Source organism: Heterodontus francisci, chromosome 6 (assembly GCF_036365525.1).
Source record: "Heterodontus francisci isolate sHetFra1 chromosome 6, sHetFra1.hap1, whole genome shotgun sequence".
In the NCBI taxonomy this organism is placed as follows: Eukaryota; Metazoa; Chordata; class Chondrichthyes; order Heterodontiformes; family Heterodontidae; genus Heterodontus; species Heterodontus francisci.
The window spans coordinates 44,917,511-44,939,140 of NC_090376.1; the positions used below are offsets into that span (position 1 = coordinate 44,917,511).

At 41.3% G+C, this 21,630-nt stretch overlaps 2 protein-coding genes across 8 annotated transcripts in view; one reads left to right on the forward strand and one right to left on the reverse strand.

Annotated features, from left to right (window-relative positions):
* Positions 1 to 1,182: 1,182 nt before the first annotated feature.
* mtif3 (mitochondrial translational initiation factor 3) lies at positions 1,183 to 13,279 on the forward strand. 7 transcript variants are annotated; one of them, XM_068033569.1, is made up of 5 exons: positions 1,282 to 1,372; positions 4,503 to 4,571; positions 6,396 to 6,901; positions 10,710 to 10,864; positions 13,040 to 13,279. In XM_068033569.1, exons 3-5 carry the CDS (start codon positions 6,397 to 6,399, stop codon positions 13,208 to 13,210), a joined length of 831 nt encoding a protein of 276 aa, XP_067889670.1. In that variant the 5' UTR covers positions 1,282 to 1,372; positions 4,503 to 4,571; position 6,396; the 3' UTR covers positions 13,211 to 13,279. The 7 variants fall into 7 exon arrangements, with proteins under 7 accessions (XP_067889669.1, XP_067889670.1, XP_067889672.1 ...); XM_068033571.1 differs by having other exon boundaries at positions 1,345 to 1,431; XM_068033572.1 differs by lacking the exon at positions 1,282 to 1,372 and adding an exon at positions 1,401 to 1,468.
* A 1-nt stretch (position 13,280) lies between these two features.
* Positions 13,281 to 21,630, reverse strand: part of LOC137371278 (transcription factor IIIA-like) — a 43,650-nt gene continuing 35,300 nt past the window's right edge. The window contains exons 6-9 of the mRNA XM_068033567.1: positions 18,594 to 18,677; positions 16,503 to 16,732; positions 16,067 to 16,120; positions 13,281 to 13,951 (exon numbers count right to left, since the gene is read on the reverse strand). Coding sequence (XP_067889668.1) covers positions 13,781 to 13,951; positions 16,067 to 16,120; positions 16,503 to 16,732; positions 18,594 to 18,677 — 539 coding nt within the window. The 3' untranslated portion in view covers positions 13,281 to 13,780. The remainder of the gene's footprint in view (positions 13,952 to 16,066; positions 16,121 to 16,502; positions 16,733 to 18,593; positions 18,678 to 21,630) is intronic.

The window sequence follows — 21,630 nt, forward strand, 5'->3', positions numbered from 1 at the left end:
GAGTGTGGTGGAGGCAGATTCAGTTGTGGCTTTCAAAAGGGTATTGAATAATTATCAGAAAAGAAAAACATTGAAGGGGCATAGGGAAAAGGCAGAGGAGTGGGACTAACTCTCTGTCAGTGCTTCTTGGTCTCTCACTGATTCTCAGTCTCTCTCACTGACTCTGTCCCTCAGTGATTCTTAGTCTTCCTCTGTGCTTCTCAGTCTTCCTCTGTGCTTCTCAGTCTCTCTCTCTGTGCTTCTCAGTCTCTCTCAGTGATTTGGTCTGTCTGAGTCAGTGATTCTCAGTCTCTTTGCATTTCATAGTCTGTCTCACAGTGATTCTCAGTCTCTTTCTGTGATTCTCAGTTGTCCCGCAGTGATTGGCTAACAATGGGGACAAGGAAGGGATATTGGGTGGTCCAATTAAATATTGGGAAGACTGAATCCATTGTTTTCGAACCCTGCTTCAAATGTTGTTCCCTAGCTACCGACTCCATGCCTCTCCCTGGCAACTGAGTGAGACTAAACCAGAATGTTTGCAACTTGGTCTCATATTTGACCCCGAGGTGAGGTTCCAACCACATATTCAAGCTATCACTAAGACCGCCTCATTCCACCTCCATAACATCGCCTGATTTTGCCCCTGCCTCAGCTCATCTTTTGCTGAAACCCTCATTCATGCCTTCATTACCTCTAGACTTGACTATTCCAATGCACTGCTGGCTGGTCTCCCATGTAAATTTGAGATCATCCAAAACTCTGCTGCCCTTGTCCTAATTCACACTAAGTCCCAGTCACCTATTACTCCTGTGCATGTTCACCTACATTGGTCAAGCAACATCTTGATTTTAAAATTCTCATCCTTGTTTTCAAATCCCTCCATGGCCTCACCCCTCCCTATCTCTGTAATCTCCTCCACCCCACAACCCTCCGAGATATCTGCGCTCCTCTAATTCTGGCCTTGTGAATCCGATTTCAACCGCTCCATCATTCGTGGCCATGCCTTCAGCTGCCAATGCACGAAGCTCTAGAATACCCTCCCTACACCTCACTTTCCTCCTTTAAGACGCTCCTTAAAACCCACCTCTTTCACCAGAGTTCTGAAGAAGGGTCACTGACCTGAAACGTTAACTCTGCTTCTCTCTCCACAGATGTTGCCAGACCTGCTGAGTATTTCCAGCATTTCTTCTTTTTATTTCAGATTTCCAGCATCTGCAGTATTTTGCTTTTTCACCAAGTTTTTGGTCATCTAATGATTAATTTTGTGGCTTGGTGTCATATTTTGTTTTATAATGCCTCTGTGGAACGACTTGAGATGTTCTATCATTAGAAGGGCGCTACAGAAATATGTTGTTGTTGATTCTCAGTCTCCGCCTCTGCCTGTGTTGCGGTGAGTTGAGCTCTGACTTTCCGTGGATTCCTCGTCACTGCAGCTTGAGCTGTATTGAGGTGAATTTGACGCGCACAGAAACACGGATAACCTGGGGTGAGGACCGGGGCGGGGAATGAAGGCCTGGGCCTGGAGCTGGGGGAGAGCCGGAGCCGGGGCCGGGACCGGGACCTGGAGCTGGGGTGAAGGCCGGGACCAGGACCTGGAGCTGGGGTGAGGGCCTGGGCCTGGAGTGAGAGCCGGGCCGGGAGCAGGGTTGAGAGGAGTGATTTTAAACGCTGATGGCAAATCTACTGTTAATTTTTTTTAAACTCTGCCAAATCTTCCAGCCCTACCCTAATAAATCATTACTTGTCAGAGCGTCTAGTGTTAGTTTATTAACATGAATTTGTAGATTTGAGGATTTTTTATTTACACGTTAAATTGTGTTTGGTTTTAAAAAGCCCATTAGTGTCTGTTAGACTGCTGGAAAGTGGGTTGCAAGTCAGAACTTCCAACAGAACAGCAATTGGTAAAAGAAAGAATGAACTAAAGTTTAAATAATGTCTTTTACAGATTCAAGACACCCATAGTGCTTTGCAACAACGTGCATTTATATAGCACATTTATTGTAGTAGTAAAATGTCCTGAGGTGCCTCAAAGGAGTGTTATCAAACAGAAACTTGACACTGAGCCATATTAGGAGATATTATGATGGGTGACCAAAGGCTTGGTCAAAGAGGTAGGTTTTAAGAAGCATCTTAAAGGGACTGAGAGGTTGAGGGCAGGAATTGCAAAGTTTTAGGACCGAGGCAGCTGCCGGCACACTGCCAGTGGAACAAATAAAATTGGGGATGTGTAAGAGGCCAGAATTAGAGGAATGCACAGATCTTGGAGGGTTGTAGGGCTGGAAGAAGTTTCAGAGATAGGGAGGGCCAAGGCCCTGGAAGGATTTAAAAACAAGAATGACAATTTTAAAATTGAGGTGTTGCTGGATCAGGAGCCAATGTAAGACATGGAGCACTAGAGTGATGGATGAATGGGACTTGATGTGAGTTTCTACTGTATTTAGGGTACAAGCAGCAGAGTTTGGATGAGCTTAAGTTTATGGAGGGTGGAAGATGGTAGACTAGCCAGGAGAGCATTGAAATAATCAAGTCTAGAGTTAACAAAGGCATGGATGAGGGTTTCAGCAGCTGATGAGCTGAGGCAGGGGTGGAGACAGGCAATGTGTGGAATAGGCAGTCTTGGCGATGGGCCACAGAATTACTTTTAAAAGTACAGTAACTGCAGTTATCTAGGCATTTATAGCAGCCAATTTGTGCATAACAAGGTGCTACAGCCAACAAATGAGATACTTGATCAGTTCATCCATTTTTGGTAGTGTTAGTTGAGGAATAAATGTTGGCCATTAATAATTGGAGGGAGTTGAAAACAAGGATGAGAATTTTAAAATTGAGGTATGCTAGTATAAAGACTGTATAATATCTAGTGAGGGGGAAATTGTAAATTTGTTTTTATTCATTCATGGGATGTGGGTGTCGCTGGCTAGGCCAGCATTTATTGCCCATCCTTAATTGCCCTTGAGAAGGTGGTAGTGAGCAGCCTTCTTGAACCGCTGCAGTCCATGTGAGGTAGGTAGACCCACAGTGCTGTAATAAAGGGAGTTCCAGGATTTTGACCCAGCGACAGTGAAGGAACGACGATATAGTTCCAAGTCAGGATGGTGTGTGACTTGGAGGTGGTGGTGTTCCCATGCATTTGCTGCCCTTGTCCTTCTAGTTGGTAGAGGTTGCAGGTTTGGAAGGTGCTGTCTAAGGAGCCTTTGTGCGTTGCTGCAGTGCATCTTGTAGATAGTACACACTGCTGCCACTGTGCGTTGGTGGATGGAGTGCCAATCAAGTGGGCTGCTTTGTCCTGGATGGTGTCGAGCTTCTTGAGTGTTGTTGGAGCTGCACTCATCCAGGCAAGTGGAGAGTATTCCATCACACTCCTGACTTGTGCCTTGTAGATGGTGGACAGGCTTTGGGGAATCAGGAGATGTTATTCGCCGCAGGATTCCTAGCCTCTGACCTGCTCTTGTAGCCATGGTATTTATATGGCTACTCCACTTCAGTTTCTGGTCAATGGTAGCCCCTAGGATGTTGATAGTGGGGGATTCAACGATGGTAATGCCATTGAATGTCAAGGGGAGTTGGTAAGATTCTCTCTTGTTGGAGATAGTCATTGCCTGGCACTTGTGTGGCATGAATGTTAATTGTCACTTATCAGCCCAAGCCTGGATATTGTCCAGGTCTTGCTGCATTTCTACACAGACTGCTTCCTTATCTGAGGAATCGTGAATGGTGCTGAATATTGTGCAATCATCAGCAAACATCCCCACTTCTGACCTTATGATTGAAGGTCATTGATGAAACAGCTGAAGATGGTTGGGCCTAGGACACTACCCTGAGGAACTTCTGCAGTGATATCCTGGAGCTGAGATGATTGACCTCCAACAACCACAACCATCTTCCTTTGCGTTAGGTATGACTCCAACTGGTGGAGAGTTTTCCCCCTGATTCCCATTGACCTCAGTTTTGCTAGGGCTCCTTGATGCCATACTTGGTCAAATGCTGCCTTGATGTGAAGGGCAGTCACTTTCACCTCACCTCTTGAGTTCAGCTCTTTTGTCCATGTTTGAACCAAGGCTGTGATGAGGGCAGGAGCTGAATGGCCCTGGCAGAATCCAAACTGAGCATCACTGAGCAGGTTATTGCTAAGCAAGTGCTGCTTGATGGCACTTTCCATCACTTTACTAATGATTGAGAGTAGACTGATGGGGCGATAATTGGCCAGGTTGGACTTGGCCTGCTTTTTGTGTACAGGACATACGTGGGCAATTTTCCACTTTGGCGGGTAGATGCCAGTGTTGTAGCTGTACTGGAACAGCTTGGCTAGGGGCGCGGCAAGTTCTGGAGCACAGGTCTTCAGTACTATTGTATGAATATACTATATGAATTAATGTGAACAACCTAATAATTGTAATAAACTGAAGCCAATTGACCTATCTGAAATAAAAATAGAAAATGCTGGAAACATTCAGCAGGTCTGGCAGCTAATATTTCAGGTCTGTGACTTTTCATCAAAACTACTATCTATCTTGTTTTAGGAATGATACTGAATTAGTTTGAACACTGAAGTCTCACATCTGAGATCCTATTCTACAGAAGACTAACAGGTGTGATTAGTACTTTATTTATTAGCTGGGACATTCATGGATAGATTGACTGGAAGCCTTATCCAGCTGCAGTTCATTTAAGGGGCAGTTAAATGACATGGACTGATTTTAACCAAAATGATTTTCAAAGCACAATTAATAGGCAATCTCGAATTCTACAGTCACTTGAAGTGCTGTCAGCTTAGACAAAATAAACCTGCTTCATGCAGGCAGAACTCTGCCAGCAGCTAATAAAATTCAAAAATAATCTGTGGGCTTTTACTTAACATTAATTTTAAATGTGTAAAGTTGGCTTTGCAGATACTTCAAGTGATACCCATAATCTTGTACCTCCTCAAGTACCCTTGCATCAAACACCAAATGCTGAACAGACAGCAAGATGCCTGCGGTTACACTGCATGTTTTGCATCGTCACTACATGATCAGTATAATAACGTTTAATAATTGGAAGGCAGTCAATCCGGGTTTAAGATCGTTAAATGCCTTCTGAAGCCGAGGTACATGTTGTAAGGCTTACTACAGTTCACTTAGGATACTTTGTCAAAGAAGTTAAGAAGGTGGGTTAGCTAGGATATCTCTCTGAATCCATACTGACTGTTAATTAAGTTATATAATGCAGATAATTTCAAGTTCACACCTAACAATTGATTCCATATTTTACATTGGATGGTACGATAAGGTCTGTAGTTGCCTCAGTGTTTTGCCCCCACCTTTTAATATTGGCATCACATTGATCTGTTTCTAATCTACTGCCATTGCCTCTCCGTGATTATTCAAACACTACTAGATTATACGGAGTTTTGAAATAAAGTATCTTTTGCGTTCTCAAGCGGCTTCAAAGCAAAAAGTAGTCACCGTTGTATCGGCAGATACAGCAGCCAATTTCTGCGTAGCAAGACCCTATGTTAGGACAATCCTGCTTTCCTTTGGATGGTACCAAGAGATTTCTACGTCCACTTAAATCCCAATATTCTTCAACTGTATTTATCTTGTGATCATGTAACTTTTCCTCCCAAAGTTTTCACTTTTCAGAATTCTGGTGAAAGTATGCAAGTTTAGAAAAGTAAAATGTATTTGCAATGGGCAAGTTTTAAGTGGTTTTGAAAGGTTCTGGCATTGATTAAACTTTGCAAATAATGTGACAGACTAGATATTTCAACTGAAAAATAAACAGGATAAGGTAAGCCAGCAACACACATCCATTATATAACTTCATTTCAAATATGAAGTATTGTCATAGGGGGAGTAGGGACAGACTACCAGTAGCTCTTGTTGGGGAATCATCAATTTAAAATTACTGAAAGTGAAAAGAGAGGTTAGGAGAGATTTCTTTATGGAGAGTGTTGTTGGAGTATGGCATGCTTTACTTAAGAGTGGTGAGGCAGGCAGCATTCCATCTTTTAAAGGAAAAGTGGATAAATATTTAAAGCAGGGGAATATAAGGTGCTATGGAGGAGAGGGATCAGTGAGATTAATTTTGGATTGTTGTAGCAAAGAGCTATGGGCAGAATGGTCTCCTTCCATGCTATAAATTTCTATGGTTCTATGCCCTAATGATAAAAATATAAATTGCATAAGCTCATGCTTAAAAGGTTTTTATTCACGCCAATGCAGTTGCATTTTTCATTTCTGACCCCGTCTTATCGGAGTTTCCCAGCTCATTACAATTGATAAACTGAAGCACATCGCTTTCAGGTCAAGTTATGCGGTAACTATAATGACATTAAAAGTCACAACACAACCAAAGTAGCATAAAGCCCAGCTGGTCAAACCTTCCATTAATCCACTAACTCAGTAATTCTTTCTGTTTGAATTGCCTTTCAGGATGGCTACACATTGCATAAGGAAAATTGCTCTCCAAACTAAAACTGGTTATGCTAGTTGGTATCTTTTTACTGAGAGTGCAAGGCATTTTAATACTTTCTTGGTACAAACTGTGATGAAAGCAATGATACCCCAATCCAGATGCATCATACCCTATTGGAAACCAGGCCCCTGGAGTCAACCTGTAAAAACTTTTATAACAGTTGGTGAGGGTGAGCCTGAGACAACGCAGCACAGGGAAGAAAAGGATTCAAGAGCACGAAGAACTTTGGGGAGCCTTGGCAGAAAGATTCACCACCGCATCATTCACGTGATTGATGAAAATGGAGAGAACCTGGGAAATCTGCACAGAGCTGATGTTATTCGGATCATGGATGAGCGTGGAGTCAAGGTTGTACCTCTCAGAGAAAATGCAGACCCTCCAGTGTACAAACTAATGACAGGAAAACAGATCCATGAAGAACAAATGAAACTCCGAGAAAAACAAAAGAATAAACCCAAAACTGGTGAGTGGATAGATAAGTTTCTTGAGAGATATTTATCAAATTCATCCTTTTTTAATGAGGGGGTTGTCCTATGATGAGAGGCTGAGTAAACTGGGTCGATATTCTCTGAAGTTTAGAAGAATGAGGGACGATCTAATCGAGACATACAACATTCTGAAAGGGCTTGATGGGGTAGAAGCTGAGAGATTGTTTCCACTGGTCGGGGAATCTAAAACGCGGAGGCACAGTCTCAGGATGAGGGGCCGATCATTCAGGACTGAGATGAGGAGAAATTACTACACTCAAAGTAGTGTGAATCTTTGGAATTCTCTACCTCAGATAGTATCCATCATTTAAGGCTGGGATAGATAGATTTTTGGTCTACCAGGGAATCAAGGGATATGGGGAGTGGGCAGGAAAGTGGAATTGAAACCCAAGATCAGCCATGATCGTATTGAACGGCGGAGCAGGCTCGATGGGCCATATTGTCTACTTCTGCTCTTATTTCTTGTGTTCTTGTCCCCCCTCACCATGAGAGGGGAGAAAATTCGAAATACGGTGCTGGATTTGTCTTAACAATAGGACCATCTAGTGCTATGTTTCATCCATCAGATGAGGTATTAAGACCATGGGTTTTTCTGGGGATTCTGATGGATATTAAAGATCCAGTGGAACTATTCAAGTCATGGAGTGTGCCCTCTGTTAAACCACTCAATCAGTATCACCTAAAACAGTGTGACTGGGTGATTGTTCCATAAGCAGTAATAGACATTGTTAACACAGAATATCTGTTGTTTATCTACATAATGATCACAATACCTGAAGAAATATTTTTGTGTCAAGTGCGTTGAGACATCTCAACGTGATAAAATGTCATATAAATGCAAGTTTTTGGGGATGTTTTCAGCACATACCTGACCTGCTTTTTCTCTTCCCCCCCGCGCCACCAAAAGCGATCTTAAAGTCCAAAACATAGTTTTAGCAGGATATGTCCTTTTCTCCTGTACTCTAGTATAAGCACGAACATTAATATTTCCACAATAAGGGGAGTAGAATTTGGCTTTTGGCATAATCGGTGATTCCAGCACAAATTGGGCCCAAAATTGCACCTTTTTTGAGAGTTTTCACTCATTCATTTGCATATTGCTGAACACAAAATCTATGAACCAGCACAATTAAGCATTTTAAAATGCAATTTTTACAAATAAAATTATGCTGATCCTGGGGGAAGTGCACCAAAAAACCACCACGATCGAGCAGAAACTCCAGGCCAGGATATCCATAAGGCTACTTATAAGATAAAACACCTTCAAATGGCTAATCTGACTGCCTCTGGATTCTTACAATTGTGCTCATAATCCTACCTCTACATAAAAAAAAACTGATGAAAGATGAGAGGGCAGGACATATGGCTTATGCAGCAACCACTAACTGATTTTGCAAGTTGAACCTGGTTAGGGATAGTGGGGATTTTTTTTTTTTAAACCTGCATTACTTTTTACTGACAACTTGATCTTCATGACTGTTATAGTTATTTTGGTAACTGGTTGATGCTAGTTGTCAACCTAGATTTTGAGCTTCACCAATGCCTCTTTAAATGAAATATGCAGCAGTTTTAGAAATTTCATATCCTATGGATTCCATTGTAACTGTCAAAGGGAATTGAATAAATACTCGAGAAGGAAAAATTTGCAGAGCTATGAAGAAATAGCAGGAGGGGTGCAGGACTAATTGGATAATTCTTTCAAAGAGCTTGTGCAGGCACACTGAGCCGAATGGCTTCCTTCTGTGCTGTAAGATTCTATGATACTGTAATATAAGCAGCATGGGGGTGGGGTGCTGTTGCATTAGTTTGTGAATCTTCTTTGAAACATCTATATTAAGAGCCTTGAAAGCTGAAGAAGAATAAATATATAATGGATATTCTTTTAATAGTGACTGAAGTCACCTGGTTTTTCACTGCTCAGAGCGAAAAGATAGCTTTCCCCCCATCCCCTTAAAACTACAGGACTATATACAGTACTTTAATTTTTCTTAATTAAAAACTGCATAATCTTGATTGCTATAAGTATAAATAATGAGCTTGAGCAATGTATACATTTCTTCAAGATGAAATTTTATTTGTCATTTTGTCATCTGTTCAATTAATTAATTTGGATAAAGAACAAATCATGTCAAGGCATTTGTGGTGAAATTTCCTTTTTCTTCCCAATCCTTTTTTAAAAAGTGCAAAATAGCCAGCTACATGTGTTTTCAGACATTCTCGTATAACTTAGCAGGTGTGTACCTAAAAACAAAGACACCAATGGATTGTACCTTGAGTATTGTCTTTGTATGCATTAGCTAAGGTGCAAAAATGTAAATTGGATGAGTTTATGAGTCAAGGTAAACTTAATCTCTACAGTTTAGAAAGGCAGTGGTTAAGGGGAAACCTCAATATTGCAACGTTTTAGATGGTGCTAGTTAATTCCTCAAAGTTATGTGTGGGCAGTTGGTATGAAGTACACTATTTAGATAAAGGGATGGTAGAGAGTCAGGAGATAATTGAATCTTGGCTCAGGGACATAGGAAACAGGAGCAGGCCATTTGATCCCTTGAGACTGCACCGCCATTCAGCTAAGTTTAAGGAAGAACGAATTGTGTTGGAGGGTTAGAGACCAAAGCAGGCAGGCAGAAGGCGTTAAGGTAGAGCACAGTCACAGGTTGAGGACAAAGGGAAATATCAAGCAGAGTTAGAGGCCAAAGTGTACGAGATAGAGCAGGATTAAAGTTTGGTGGGGGTCAGCTGGCAGGCTTGGTAGATGATGATTAGAGGCCAGGGGAAGGAGAGATGATAGGACACGAAGGTGTCGGGAAGGAGGGACAGTGAAAGAAGGTGGGGTGCGAGAAGGAAGCCTGGCTAAGAATGAGCCTTCAGTTTAATAAATGTTGGGAGTCCCACCTAAAAAATTAATTATCAAGTCCTGGCTGCAGGCCAAGGGCTTGATAACCAGATAGCAACAAAAATAAAGGCCTTTGATTAGAAACTGTAAAAGTTGTTAAATATTTAAACTTAACCGAGCAGTTAAAGAAAATCTAAATGACATCAAAAATAGAAGCAAAAGCTGAGCGATGTATTTCTACGGGATGAATGGGTTCAAACCTCTAAAGCCACCCAGTGGCCAGAGTGTAAGACTGCAACATCACAGGATTTTCTCATTAGTGTGACAGCCTATCAAAAACATGTCAAGGCACACATCAAATATGGACACAATCATTGAATAACTCATACCCACTGCTGACAGGTCTTTTGAATGAAAAGCTAATATACTGACATTAACAGCATAGATGAATAATCCAATCTAAAATATTACTTCAAAATAAACAAGGGGCAGCACAGTGGCGCAGTGGTTCGCACCGCAGCCTCACAGCTCCAGGGACCCGGGTTCAATTCTGGGTACTGCCTGTGCAGAGTTTGCAAGTTCTCCCTGTGACCGCGTGGGTTTTCACCGGGTGCTCCGGTTTCCTCCCACTGCCAAAGACTTGCAGGTGATAGGTAAATTGGCTGTTGCAAATTGCCCCTAGTGTAGGTAGGGAATATGAGATTACTGTAGGGTAAGTATAAATGGTTGGTTGTTGGTCGGCACAGACTCGGTGGGCTGAAGAGCCTGTTTCAGTGCTGTATCTTTAAATAAAAAATAGAAATAACTAGAGGACAGCAATGGAAATTAATGAAAAGAAAATTTAAGAGGGATTTTGAGCATAGGGGCTAGTTTAAATGGCTGAAGGTACAAACTTTATTAACAAAAATTTGCACAATATTTTTTTTAATCTCTGCTTTTGAATGCAGGACCTATTCAAATCAAGGAACAGACTTTCTCAGCAGACATTGCAAAGCATGACCTGCAAACAAAAATTAAGCAGATCCAGCAATGGGTTGAGAAGAAGCACCATGTTCGGATTACTGTTAGAAAAGGAGCTGCTGTGGACAAAGCAGATAAGATGGTAGGACTTAAAGACTGAACATGTGTTAGATAAATCAATCTCCATTTTCATTCTCTTAAAATATAATTAGATGATTGCTTTTAGGACCATATTCATTTTTCAGATGGAAGCATCCTTCATATACCATGAAATACCCAGTGCCAGAGATGTGCAAAAATGTGACCTTAATATTTTGGCATGGTAGTGCGATGCATTTGTCCCTTTCCCTATCTGTATTACCTCTCCTATGATTCTTTAATTATTGGAAAACAAAATTTTAGAATCTCAGTTGTGATCAGATGTAGATATGGTGTGCACATGAACATTTGTCTTGAGTCTTAGTGTATCTTTTTTCATTGAAATTAAAGAAGTCTCATCTGATTGGAAGGGTTAAATGGAGGGTGTGATTTGTGGATGCTTACTTTCAGAAAATGATATCAAGACACAGTGACGCAGTGGTTAGCACCGCAGTCTCACAGCTCCAGCGACCCGGGTTCAATTCTGGGTACTGCCTGTGTGGGGTTTGCAAGTTCTCCCTGTGTCTGCGGGGGTTTCCTCCGGGTGCTCCGGTTTCCTCCCACATGCCAAAAGAGTTGCAGGTTGATAGGTAAATTGGCCATTATAAATTACCCCTCGTATAGGTAGGTGGTAGGGAAATATAGGGATAGGTGGGATGTGGTAGGAATATGGAATTAGTGTAGGATTGGGATAAATGGGTGGTTGATGGTCGGCACAGACTCGGTGGGCCGAAGGGCCTGTTTCAGTGCTGTATCTCTAAATAAATTTTAAAAAAATAGAGAACTTCATTCCCATCTTCCACACACAACTAGGATGACAGCAAAGTGGCACTGTTACTGAACCGAATAAGTTAACACACCAGTCCAGAAATGCTCTCCCAAAATACAAATTGTCTTTTGTAGAGGCGTCCAAATATTTGGCGAGTTTTGCAGTGTGTTCTGGGGTAGCTTTACATGGGTTTTCAAATTTTATACTTGAAAGTGGTGCCAAAAATGTGGCCATTAAAGAAGCCATAGTACCCTTGCTTTTTCCTTTAAGTTCAAATGGTAATGTACAGCATATTATAACAATCTTCTTTGAAGATTTCTGAGCTACAGCTGAAATCATAAAGGGCCTTGGAGAGCAATGGTGACTACATTAATATAAGGGTGCTATCTCTGGTTTCCCTTGTAAATTAAGTGATGCAGTTGAAATCAGGCCATCTCCATTTTGAATCTGTAATCAAAATTGCAGCAGTGGTTTTAACTGGTTTGCTGGAAATTTAAGGGGTTCTCCCAATCAACCATGGAAAACTGCATTTATCTTACGTGTTTGATTTGAGCAGAACACTTATCTATGCAGTGTTAAGAAAATCAGAGCTTCCATGCCTTAATACTTGGAGAATGCAATAAGTAACACCTTCCTAATTAAGACTTTGTTAGCTGTTTTTGTGCAAGAATTATTGTAATTTTCAGCTTATATCTCACCTAAATTTGGCTTATTGACTCAAAACTCCAAATTGTTCCTTTTGAGGATATGCTAGCTTGCCAAAATAGGCTTGACTGACCCCTTCAACTTTCCATACAGCTATCAGTATGGTCAATGATGGGCTGCATGTGAGGAATTTATTTCATGGTTGACTTAGTTGCTGCTGTCAATTAGTTTGCTTTGACAGGTCCCAAATTAGAAAGCCTGACTAAGATGTAGTGAAGCTGGTCTTCACTGTACCACCTGAATTGCACAGGCATTGGACCACTCCATCCTGGCAACAAAAAAAAAATTCTGAATAAAAGAAAAGTGATTATGTGGAACATGTGGTTTTTTGCACCTTCCCATCTTGGGCTACATTATTCTAATATGGTGTAGATAATACCTTTCTCTTGCAAGAATTGCATGTTACCAATGGTTATGGCTATTTTCAGCAGCATAGTTGTAAATTCAGTGATATATTTAGATTTTTGAAAATTTAGCCTAATATGTTAGGAAGAGAAATTTTACATAATTACATTTTATATGGATCTTCATCAGATATCGTACCCAGTATTTTTCCAAATGCTTTCCAGTTGTGGTACTAGTAGCTTCAGCTAGGATACTCAATTCAAATAATTTTAACTGTAAATAACAGTACATGTGTGAAACATACATTATTAGGTGGAATAGCTTTAAGCTTTCTTCTAATCTATTAATCTCTTATCCAAGGAAATGTTGCTGGATCAAATTGTTCAGTCCATGCCTGACAAAGCTACCTACGCATTCAGGCCAAAGGTCATTAAAGAAGGGAAAGCAGCTATGTGCGTTCTACGGCATCTGTCTGAAAAAGAACTGAGGGAGTACAAACAAAAGGTGAAAGCTGAGGCAGATTCTGTCTAAAGGTGCATGCTCTGATTCCAAAGAAATGTCAAGTGAACTTTATTAAATATACTCTATCTTGTTCACAAAGCATTTTTGAATCCTTTATTTAACAAATTACATTGCTGACAGATTACATTTCAGGTCCATGATCAACAAAGACTGGCTCATACATGAATTAAACTCTTGGGTATATAGCAGTCAGTCCATTTAGTCAAATTTATGAACAGATAAAGGCTTTTTGGCTGGATAACAACTATATTGAGAGCAAGTTTTACGATAGAACGATAACAGATGAGGAAGTACTTGGAAAGTATGAAAACAAAAACAATGTAGAGGAAGAAAAACTACATATTTAATTCCTATTACTATCAGGAATTCAAGCATGCAGAGATAAATTTGAGCTCAAGCTATAGCATTGGAAAGTTCACTGGCGAATCCAGGGAAATTCTTGATTGAAGCCTGTAATTGGCTACAAAATCTCTACACTTTTGAAGCAAGTTAATGAAGAAATTTACAAATACACCATAGCAATGTAACATGCCTTCAGAGTCCAACATTTCCATCTCATGAATACTATAAACGACACCTTTAATTGGCTACTACTGGCTCAGTCAGCTCAACTTTTTCCTCCATTTCTGACATCTTGGCCTTTTCAAGCATTTCAGTTAAAGTACTCGAGAAAGCAGCTGGCTGTTTCTTGGGAGGGATGTATCCAGCAAGGCGAGATGCAAGACCACGCTTAGGACGAGGCTGTTTTTCCTGCAGGAAACAAGATGTAACCTGTGTAACAGAACTAAAAGCTTTCTCAGAGACACACTGTTGCTTACTACAGAGCCCTGTGGGCCAAATGCAAAAGGCAGAGTAATTCAAGTTAAAAAGAAATCTTATTTCAGTGACAATTAAAATCCCTAGAACAGTAAGCAATATAATGCTATCAATCTTGCTAATCCAAGATAAATTTTACCAGTTATCCACTTTTTGTATCTGCTAGATTCCTACATTTATCTTTTTGAATTTTTGGGTTTGGGCATTCTTTTAACACCAGAAGTTAGTGGTTCCCAACATGGTGGTGTAAACATTTTCTCGTGCCAATGAAAACTGCATCAGGGACAAGGGTTTCATGGACTAGTTAGTTAATGAGCTTGCACAGCATAGTTAGGATATAAAATAGAAGCTAAATATAGTCACTTGGTCATACAGAACTTGAGTATTGCTGAAAAAAAGACGTGTATCGTACATACTCATGAATGGGCCTAAGGCCACCAGTTTCAGACCTGAAATTACTCTGGAAGGACAGGGCAAGGTATTTCAAAACTTTGAGCAACAGGCAAAGCTATCTGTTTCACACTGCTACTATGCAGTAGCAACACTAGTGGCATTTTACAGTAATAGGATGCTGCTGTCAAGCCAAAAAAACGTTCAGCATACCACACAAATGAGTAATGTGGTATATGACTTACAGTACTGATGTGATGCCAGGTACGTAGGTCATACTCCCAATGACTGGCCGATCATATCGAACAGTATGTCCCTTTGGCTGTTTGTAGTAAGCAAAGTACCGACTGCACTCAATGAGCCCGTATTTGCAAAATTCAGAACACAAATGTTAGATGTGATTCCACAATTGGACAGCACTTACTAAACAATCCCAAGTGTGCTAAGAATTACACTAAACCAATTTAATATCAGTCGGGCTCGCAAAATGGCTTCCGTACGCTTGCTGGAAGCTACATATATTCATATGCTGGGATCTGTCCTCTGCAGGCAAATGGAACATGTCCAGCATTGCATCTTTCTTGAGAATTATAGTAAAGCACAGGGGACAGTAGTTCCCTGGTGCATTCTCTATGGCAATGCCTTGACCTGAGTCGACTTGCCAACCAATCAGCACCCTTTTCTCATGCTGTATAAACTGTTATTCCCTTTGAAATTTGGCATTCTTGCATCTGTCCTGATGGATGCTGTTGAAGCTTTTCACCTTGCAGGTCTCTTTTTTTCAGCAATACAGAAGCCAATATCTTAAAACACCAACCTTACTAATCATGGAAAAATGTTGGAAGTGCACACGTTCGTCAACAGCTAGACAAGAAAGATGCATTAACTTTGCAAATGGAACCCTTTAGCTATTTTGAAGGATATTGTTTGAAATGTTAAAAGCAGATACTGAAGATGCTGGACATCTGAAAGAGAAAATGCTGGAAACACTTAGGTCAGACAACACCTATAGAATGAGAGAAAGAGTTAAAGTTTCAGCTCAGTGATCGTTCAATTCTGATCAAGTAATTGACCAGTAATGTTATCTTTGTTTCTCTTGCCACAGATGAGTCATGGCCTGCTTAGTGTTTCCAGCATTTTCTGTTTTAACACCTGAAATGTTAACCTGTCTGTCTTGTTCATTTACAGTCTTAACTGTTGTACATTTCCAGCTTAGCAGCTTTGAGTTTCGACAAGCCATCCATGGTAAATAGCAGTGCCAAGTATTTGACCGCGCTAAGGTTAGAGAAGTCTGGAAAACTACTTTTAAAACACACTAATTATGGAAGTAAAACAAAAAGAACAAACTACACTCGATACTATCAGTGGTTCTGCTGCCCAGACTGTATCCCCCAGCAGGACATTTCCTGCACTGTTCCAAGTGCTCAAGTAGCTTGAGCTGTACAAATATTGTTGATCGCGCAATCTCTCTTCCTCACAATATTTGCAGGAGTAGTGAAAAATTCAATATCAGTCCTGTCTTGTACAGCACTAATCCATGCCTCTTTATAACACAAGTTCAATTATATATTGAATTATTTGCATGCCGTTACTTTTTGGTAAATATATTCACATAAAACACAACTGAATAAAAAATTAATCTTATTTCATAAGAGGTACCTTTAATTTCTGTTTTTTAGGGTCATGAACAACAGAGTGGCGTTCCAAGCTTTGCTGCAACACAAATAAGTGGTAATATTTTAAGCGTCTTATAACAAGTCTGTTTAGAGCACACTTGTCAGCACAGGGGAATTTGATCCATTACTAGTCAAAAGAATGGTTTTGTCCATAAATCAGCACATGCACATTGTTAGTGTATTCTAGCTATAAATTTACCCCAAATAAACATTTTATGTCACAGTGTGCTACATTCTGCATATGTAGGGAACTGGATCTCTAAAATCTATAAGTACTTTTAAATATGAATTAAAACAAGACAGAAACATCAATGTTGACACCAAAAAAAATCTAGGCTACTATGCGGAATCATTGTTAGTAGCTTCTCAATAAAAGGCTTACTATAACTAATCTTTAAAATTAACAAAATAAAGCTTACTTTCATGGAAAACTCTTTCCCACAATTAAGATGTCCACAAACAAAATTTCGTTGTCCCTCGTGAAATGATAGAATATGGCTTTGTAGATTAAATGGCGTCGTGTAGGTTCTCTCACAGTCCTTTCTGGGACACCGGAAGACCTCTCTCACTTGAGCATGAACTTTAAGGTGTGCTTGTAAAAAAGCTCTACGCTTGAATTTCTTATTGCATTGGTTACAAACAAAGGCTTCTAAACAAAAAAGTCAAAAATTATATTCCAATTGTAGTTTAAAAATGGTATTAAATATAATTTTCAAGCTCTTCTCTCCACATTTTCCATGAGTAATTCACTGAATCACTTTTCTAGTGAACTATAAATAAATTAGCAGCCCAAAGTTTATAACTATTCCAAATTCCCTTCTGCAGAAGATTGGTTGTGGACCAGGACAGCGACAGTTCTAAATTTGAGTTCTGAAACTAGATATTCTCTCTCTTGAATCTTAAAGAATTTGATACTTGCATAAGCACTTTTAAAATTAGTTTAAAATCTCGTACAGCTATCATTTTTGGTTAACAAATAATAGCAGCAGCAGCCATTTGACCCCTTGAACCTGCTCCAACATTCAGCAAGATCATGCTGATCTGATGTGGCCTTAACTCCACTTTCCTGTCTGCCTCCCATAACCCTTGACTCCATTTTCAATCAAAAATCTGTAACTCAGCCTTGAATATTTTCACTGACCCAGCCTCCGCTGCTCACTGGGGAAGAGAATTCCAAACAATAACGACCCGAAGAAATTCCTCCTCATCTTAAATGGCAGACCCCTAGTTCTAGATTTCCCCATGAGGGGAAACATCCTCAGTATCTACCCTGTCAAGCCCCCCTCAGAATCTTATACATTTTAATAAGATCACCTCTCATCTTCTAAACTCCAATGAGTATAGGCCCAACTTGCTCAACCCTTCCTCATAAGACATCTCCTTCATCCCAGGAAATCAGCCTAGTGAACCTTCACTGAACTGCTTCCAATACAAGTATGACCCTCCTTAATAAGGTGACCAAAACTGTACACAGTACTCTTGGTACGGTCTCACCAATGCCCTGTACAGGTATAAGCAAAACTTCCCTACTTTTACACTCCATCCCCCTTGCAATAAAGGCCAACATTTCATTTGCCTTCCTAATTACTTGCTGTACCTGCATGCTGATTTTTTATGATTCATGCACAAGGACACCCAGGTCCCCCTGTTATGCAGCACTCTGCAGTCTCTCTCCATTTAAATAATATTCTGCTTTTCTATTCTTCCTGGCAAAGTGGACAACCTCACATTTTCCCACATTATACTTAAATGCTGGCATATGTAAACTGCATGGAAGAAATACTGAATGAACATGCAAAAAATGAATAAAGAGTAAACAATGCTCAGTTGCTTAAACCTGGAACTAAGAAGAAAAGTCAAAGCAGCAATATGCGTTCTTGGAGAGTTAAGGGTGTGCAGGGGCAAACATAAACCAACGTTTTAAAAGAAAATATATGGGTTACGGATAGATTTTATTCAATAAGCAGCCAAAATAGAATTGGCACTAATCAGCAGAAGCCAAGAGGTAAATAGGAGTAACTTCCTCACACTTATTATAGAATAGACACTGCTGTCTGGTGCAGTTTCTTTAAAACACTGTAAAGGAAATCTTAGTTTCCAATGGAAAATGTTCAGGTTCCTGAAATAACAAAAAGGATATGGGCATGAGGTAGGATTTAGATGAAAACAGTCAACGTGGGGCATGGATGGCAGGGTGAGTTAGGTGACATTTTTCTCAACCATGTTATTGCAATTGGTGGAGATTAAATTAACAGTACTTCCAACAACTATACATAAATTCATTTTCTTTAAAATAATCCTCTAATTCCAACTAATTTATCCCAGAAGGCTAGATTTTTTTTTAAGAATGTCATAGGGATATTCCAGGGTCTTATTTAATTCCAGCTGTATTATTGTTAAGCAGGATGCATTGCACATTGTTGAGCGCAAGACAGAATTAAACAATAAGCATTTTGTCCCACATGTCAACATTATTCAATTACTTTAGTGATACACATCTTTGTGGTTACCTGTGTGTTGCTTCTGTGTGTGGCTAAGTAACTCTGTCCAGGTTTTTCCAATAAATGAGCAGCACTCCAATTTGCATACATAACCTGCAAAACAATATGGCATATTAAAACTTCACCACTGCATACTTTGTGTACATAATTGCCACTGGGGAATAAAGAGCAGAAATTTACAATTCAAATCTGAAGGGCATGTGGGTTACATGCCTGATCTCAAAAATTGATTTTTTTCCCAAATCCAAGCTGACATTTCCATTAATATGTACAACTTGTGTGGTATAACAAATTGCAGTTTACAATATATTAACTTCTTCTTTGGCCCCCTTGTCTTGAGAGACAATGGGTAAGCGCCTGGAGGTGGTCAGTGGTTTGTGGAGCAGCGCCTGGAATGGCTATAAAGGCCAATTCTACAGTGACAGACTCTTCCACAGGCGCTGCAGATAAAATTGGTTGTCGGGGCTGTTACACAGTTGGCTCTCTCCTTGCACCCTCTGTCTTTTTTCCTGCCAACAGCTAAGTCTCTTCGACTCGCCACTCTTTAGCCCTGCCTTTATGGCTGTCCGCCAGCTCTGGCGATCGCTGGCAACTGACTCTCACAACTTGTGGTCAATGCCACAGGACTTCATGTCACGTTTGCAGATGTCTTTAAAGTGGAGACATGGACGGTCGGTGGTTTGATACCAGTGACGAGCTTGCTGTACAATGCGTCCTTGGGGATCCTGCCATCTTCCATGCGGCTCACATGGCCAAGCCACCTCAAGTGCTGCTGGCTCAGTAGGGTGTATATGCTGGGGATGTTGGCCACCTCGAGGACTTCGAACTTCTGTGTTGGAGATACGGTACTGCCAACTGATGCCAAGGATTCTTCGGAGGCAGCGAAGATGGAATAAGTTGAGACGATGCTCTTGGCTGACATACGTTGTCCAGGCCTCGCTGCCGTCGAGCAAGGTACTGAGGACATAGGCTCGAAACACTCGGACGTTTGTGTTCCGTGTCAGTGCGCCATTTTCCCACACTCTCTTGGCCAGTCTGGACATAGCAGCGGATGCCTTTCCCATGAGTTTGTTGATTTCTGCATAGTGAAGCCTAGGCAGGCAAACTCTTGAACCACTTCCAGAGCATGGCTGCCAATATTGATGGCTGGAGCATTTCTAACGTTCTGTCCCATGATGTTCATTTTCATGAGGCTAATGGTTAGGCCAAATTCGTTTCAGGCAGCCGCAATCCTGTCGGAGTCTCTGCAGACACACTTCAGTGTGGGATGTTAATGTAGCATCGTCAGCAAAGAGGAGTTTCCTGATGAGGACTTTCTGTTCTTTGGTCTTCGCTCTAAGACGGGCAAGGTTGAACAACCTGCCATCTGATCTTGTGTGGAGGAAAATTCCTTCTTCTGAAGACTTGAACACATGTGAGAGTAGCAGTGAGAAGATCCCAAACAGTGTAGGTGTGAGAACACAGCCCTGTTTCATGCCACTGAGGATAGGAAAGGGGTCTGATGAGGCACTGCTATGCTGAACTGTACTTTTCATATTGTCATGGAATGAGGTGATAATACTTAGTAGCTTTGGTGGACATCCAATCTTTTCTAGTAGTCTGAAGAGACCACGTCTGCTGACGAGGTCAAAGGCTTTGGTGAGATCTATGAAAGCAATGTAGAGGGGCATCTGTTGTTCGCCAGCTACAGGAGAAATGCCGCGAAGGGAGAACAGCAGGTCAACGGTGGATCTCTGCTCAAAAGCCGCACTGTGCCACAGGGTAGACACGCTCAGCCAGCTTCTGGAGTCTGTTTACAACGACTCGAGTGAAGACTTTGCCCACTATGCTGAGCAGGGAGATTCCACAGTAGTTGTCGCAGTCACCGCAGTCACCCTTGTTCTTATAGAGGGTGATGATATTGGCATTGCACATGTCCTGCGGTACTGCTCCCTCATCCCAGCACAGGCAAAGCAGTTCATGGAGTGCTGACAGTACAGCAGACTTGGCAGTCTTGATTATTTCAGGGGTAATGCCATCCTTTCCAGGGGCTTTTCCGCTGGCTAGAGAATCAATGGCATCAAAGAAAAAAGAACAGTACAGCACGGGAACAGGCCATTCGGCCCTCCAAGCCTGCGCCGATCTTGATGCCTGCCTAAACTAAAACCTTCTGAGTTGAATTCCCATTTTGTTGGCTGTTCATCCAGCTCATCCATGACTGGCAGAGACAGGGCTGCATTGAGGGCAGTATCAGTGACATTTTCCCTGGAGCACAGTTCTAGCTAGTGCTCCACGCCGCAGTCCATTTGCTTGTGTTGGTCAATGATCGTTTCCCCTGATTCAGACTGGAGGGGTCAATCTTCTTGATGGTTGGCCCAAAAGCTCTCTTAATGCCATCATACATTCCTCTGATGTTTCCGTTGTCGGAGTCCAGCTGAATACGACGGCATAGGTGTTGCCAGTAGTCATTTGCACAGCGCCTGGCCTTTCTTTGTGCAGTGCTTCTGGCTACTTTAAGTGCTACGGATGTTAACTCACTGGGGGCTTTCTTGTAGTTCAACAGTGCAGTGCACTTAGCGGCTATGACAGGTTCCAGCTCTTCAAGGTGAGATTGAAACCAGTCTGCATTCTGCTCCTCACGTTTGCCAAAGGTGGTCATTGCCGAGTCATTGATGGCGTCTCTGATGTGAGTCGACTTCGTCTCTGCATCCCCTGTAGGAGTGTTTGAAGGGCTTTTCCAAGTGAATTTAGAAACTTATGTAACAGCTGTGGATAAGAAATTCTGTTAGAGTTGACGCTTGGACTGATGTAGCTTCTTTGGGTTGAGTCTAACTTTGCTGCACACCAGGGAGTGGTCGGTGTCGCAGTCCGCACTGTGGAAGCTGCGTGTGATTTGGACACTGTTTATAGAGGCTCGCCTTGTGACGATGAGGTCCAGCTGGTGCCAACGACGTGATCTTGGGTGTCTCCATGAAACCTGGTGACAGGATTTAGTATGAAAGAATGAGTTGGTGATGCAGAGGTTGTGATAGGTACACAACTCCAGCAGTCTTTGTCCATTCTCATT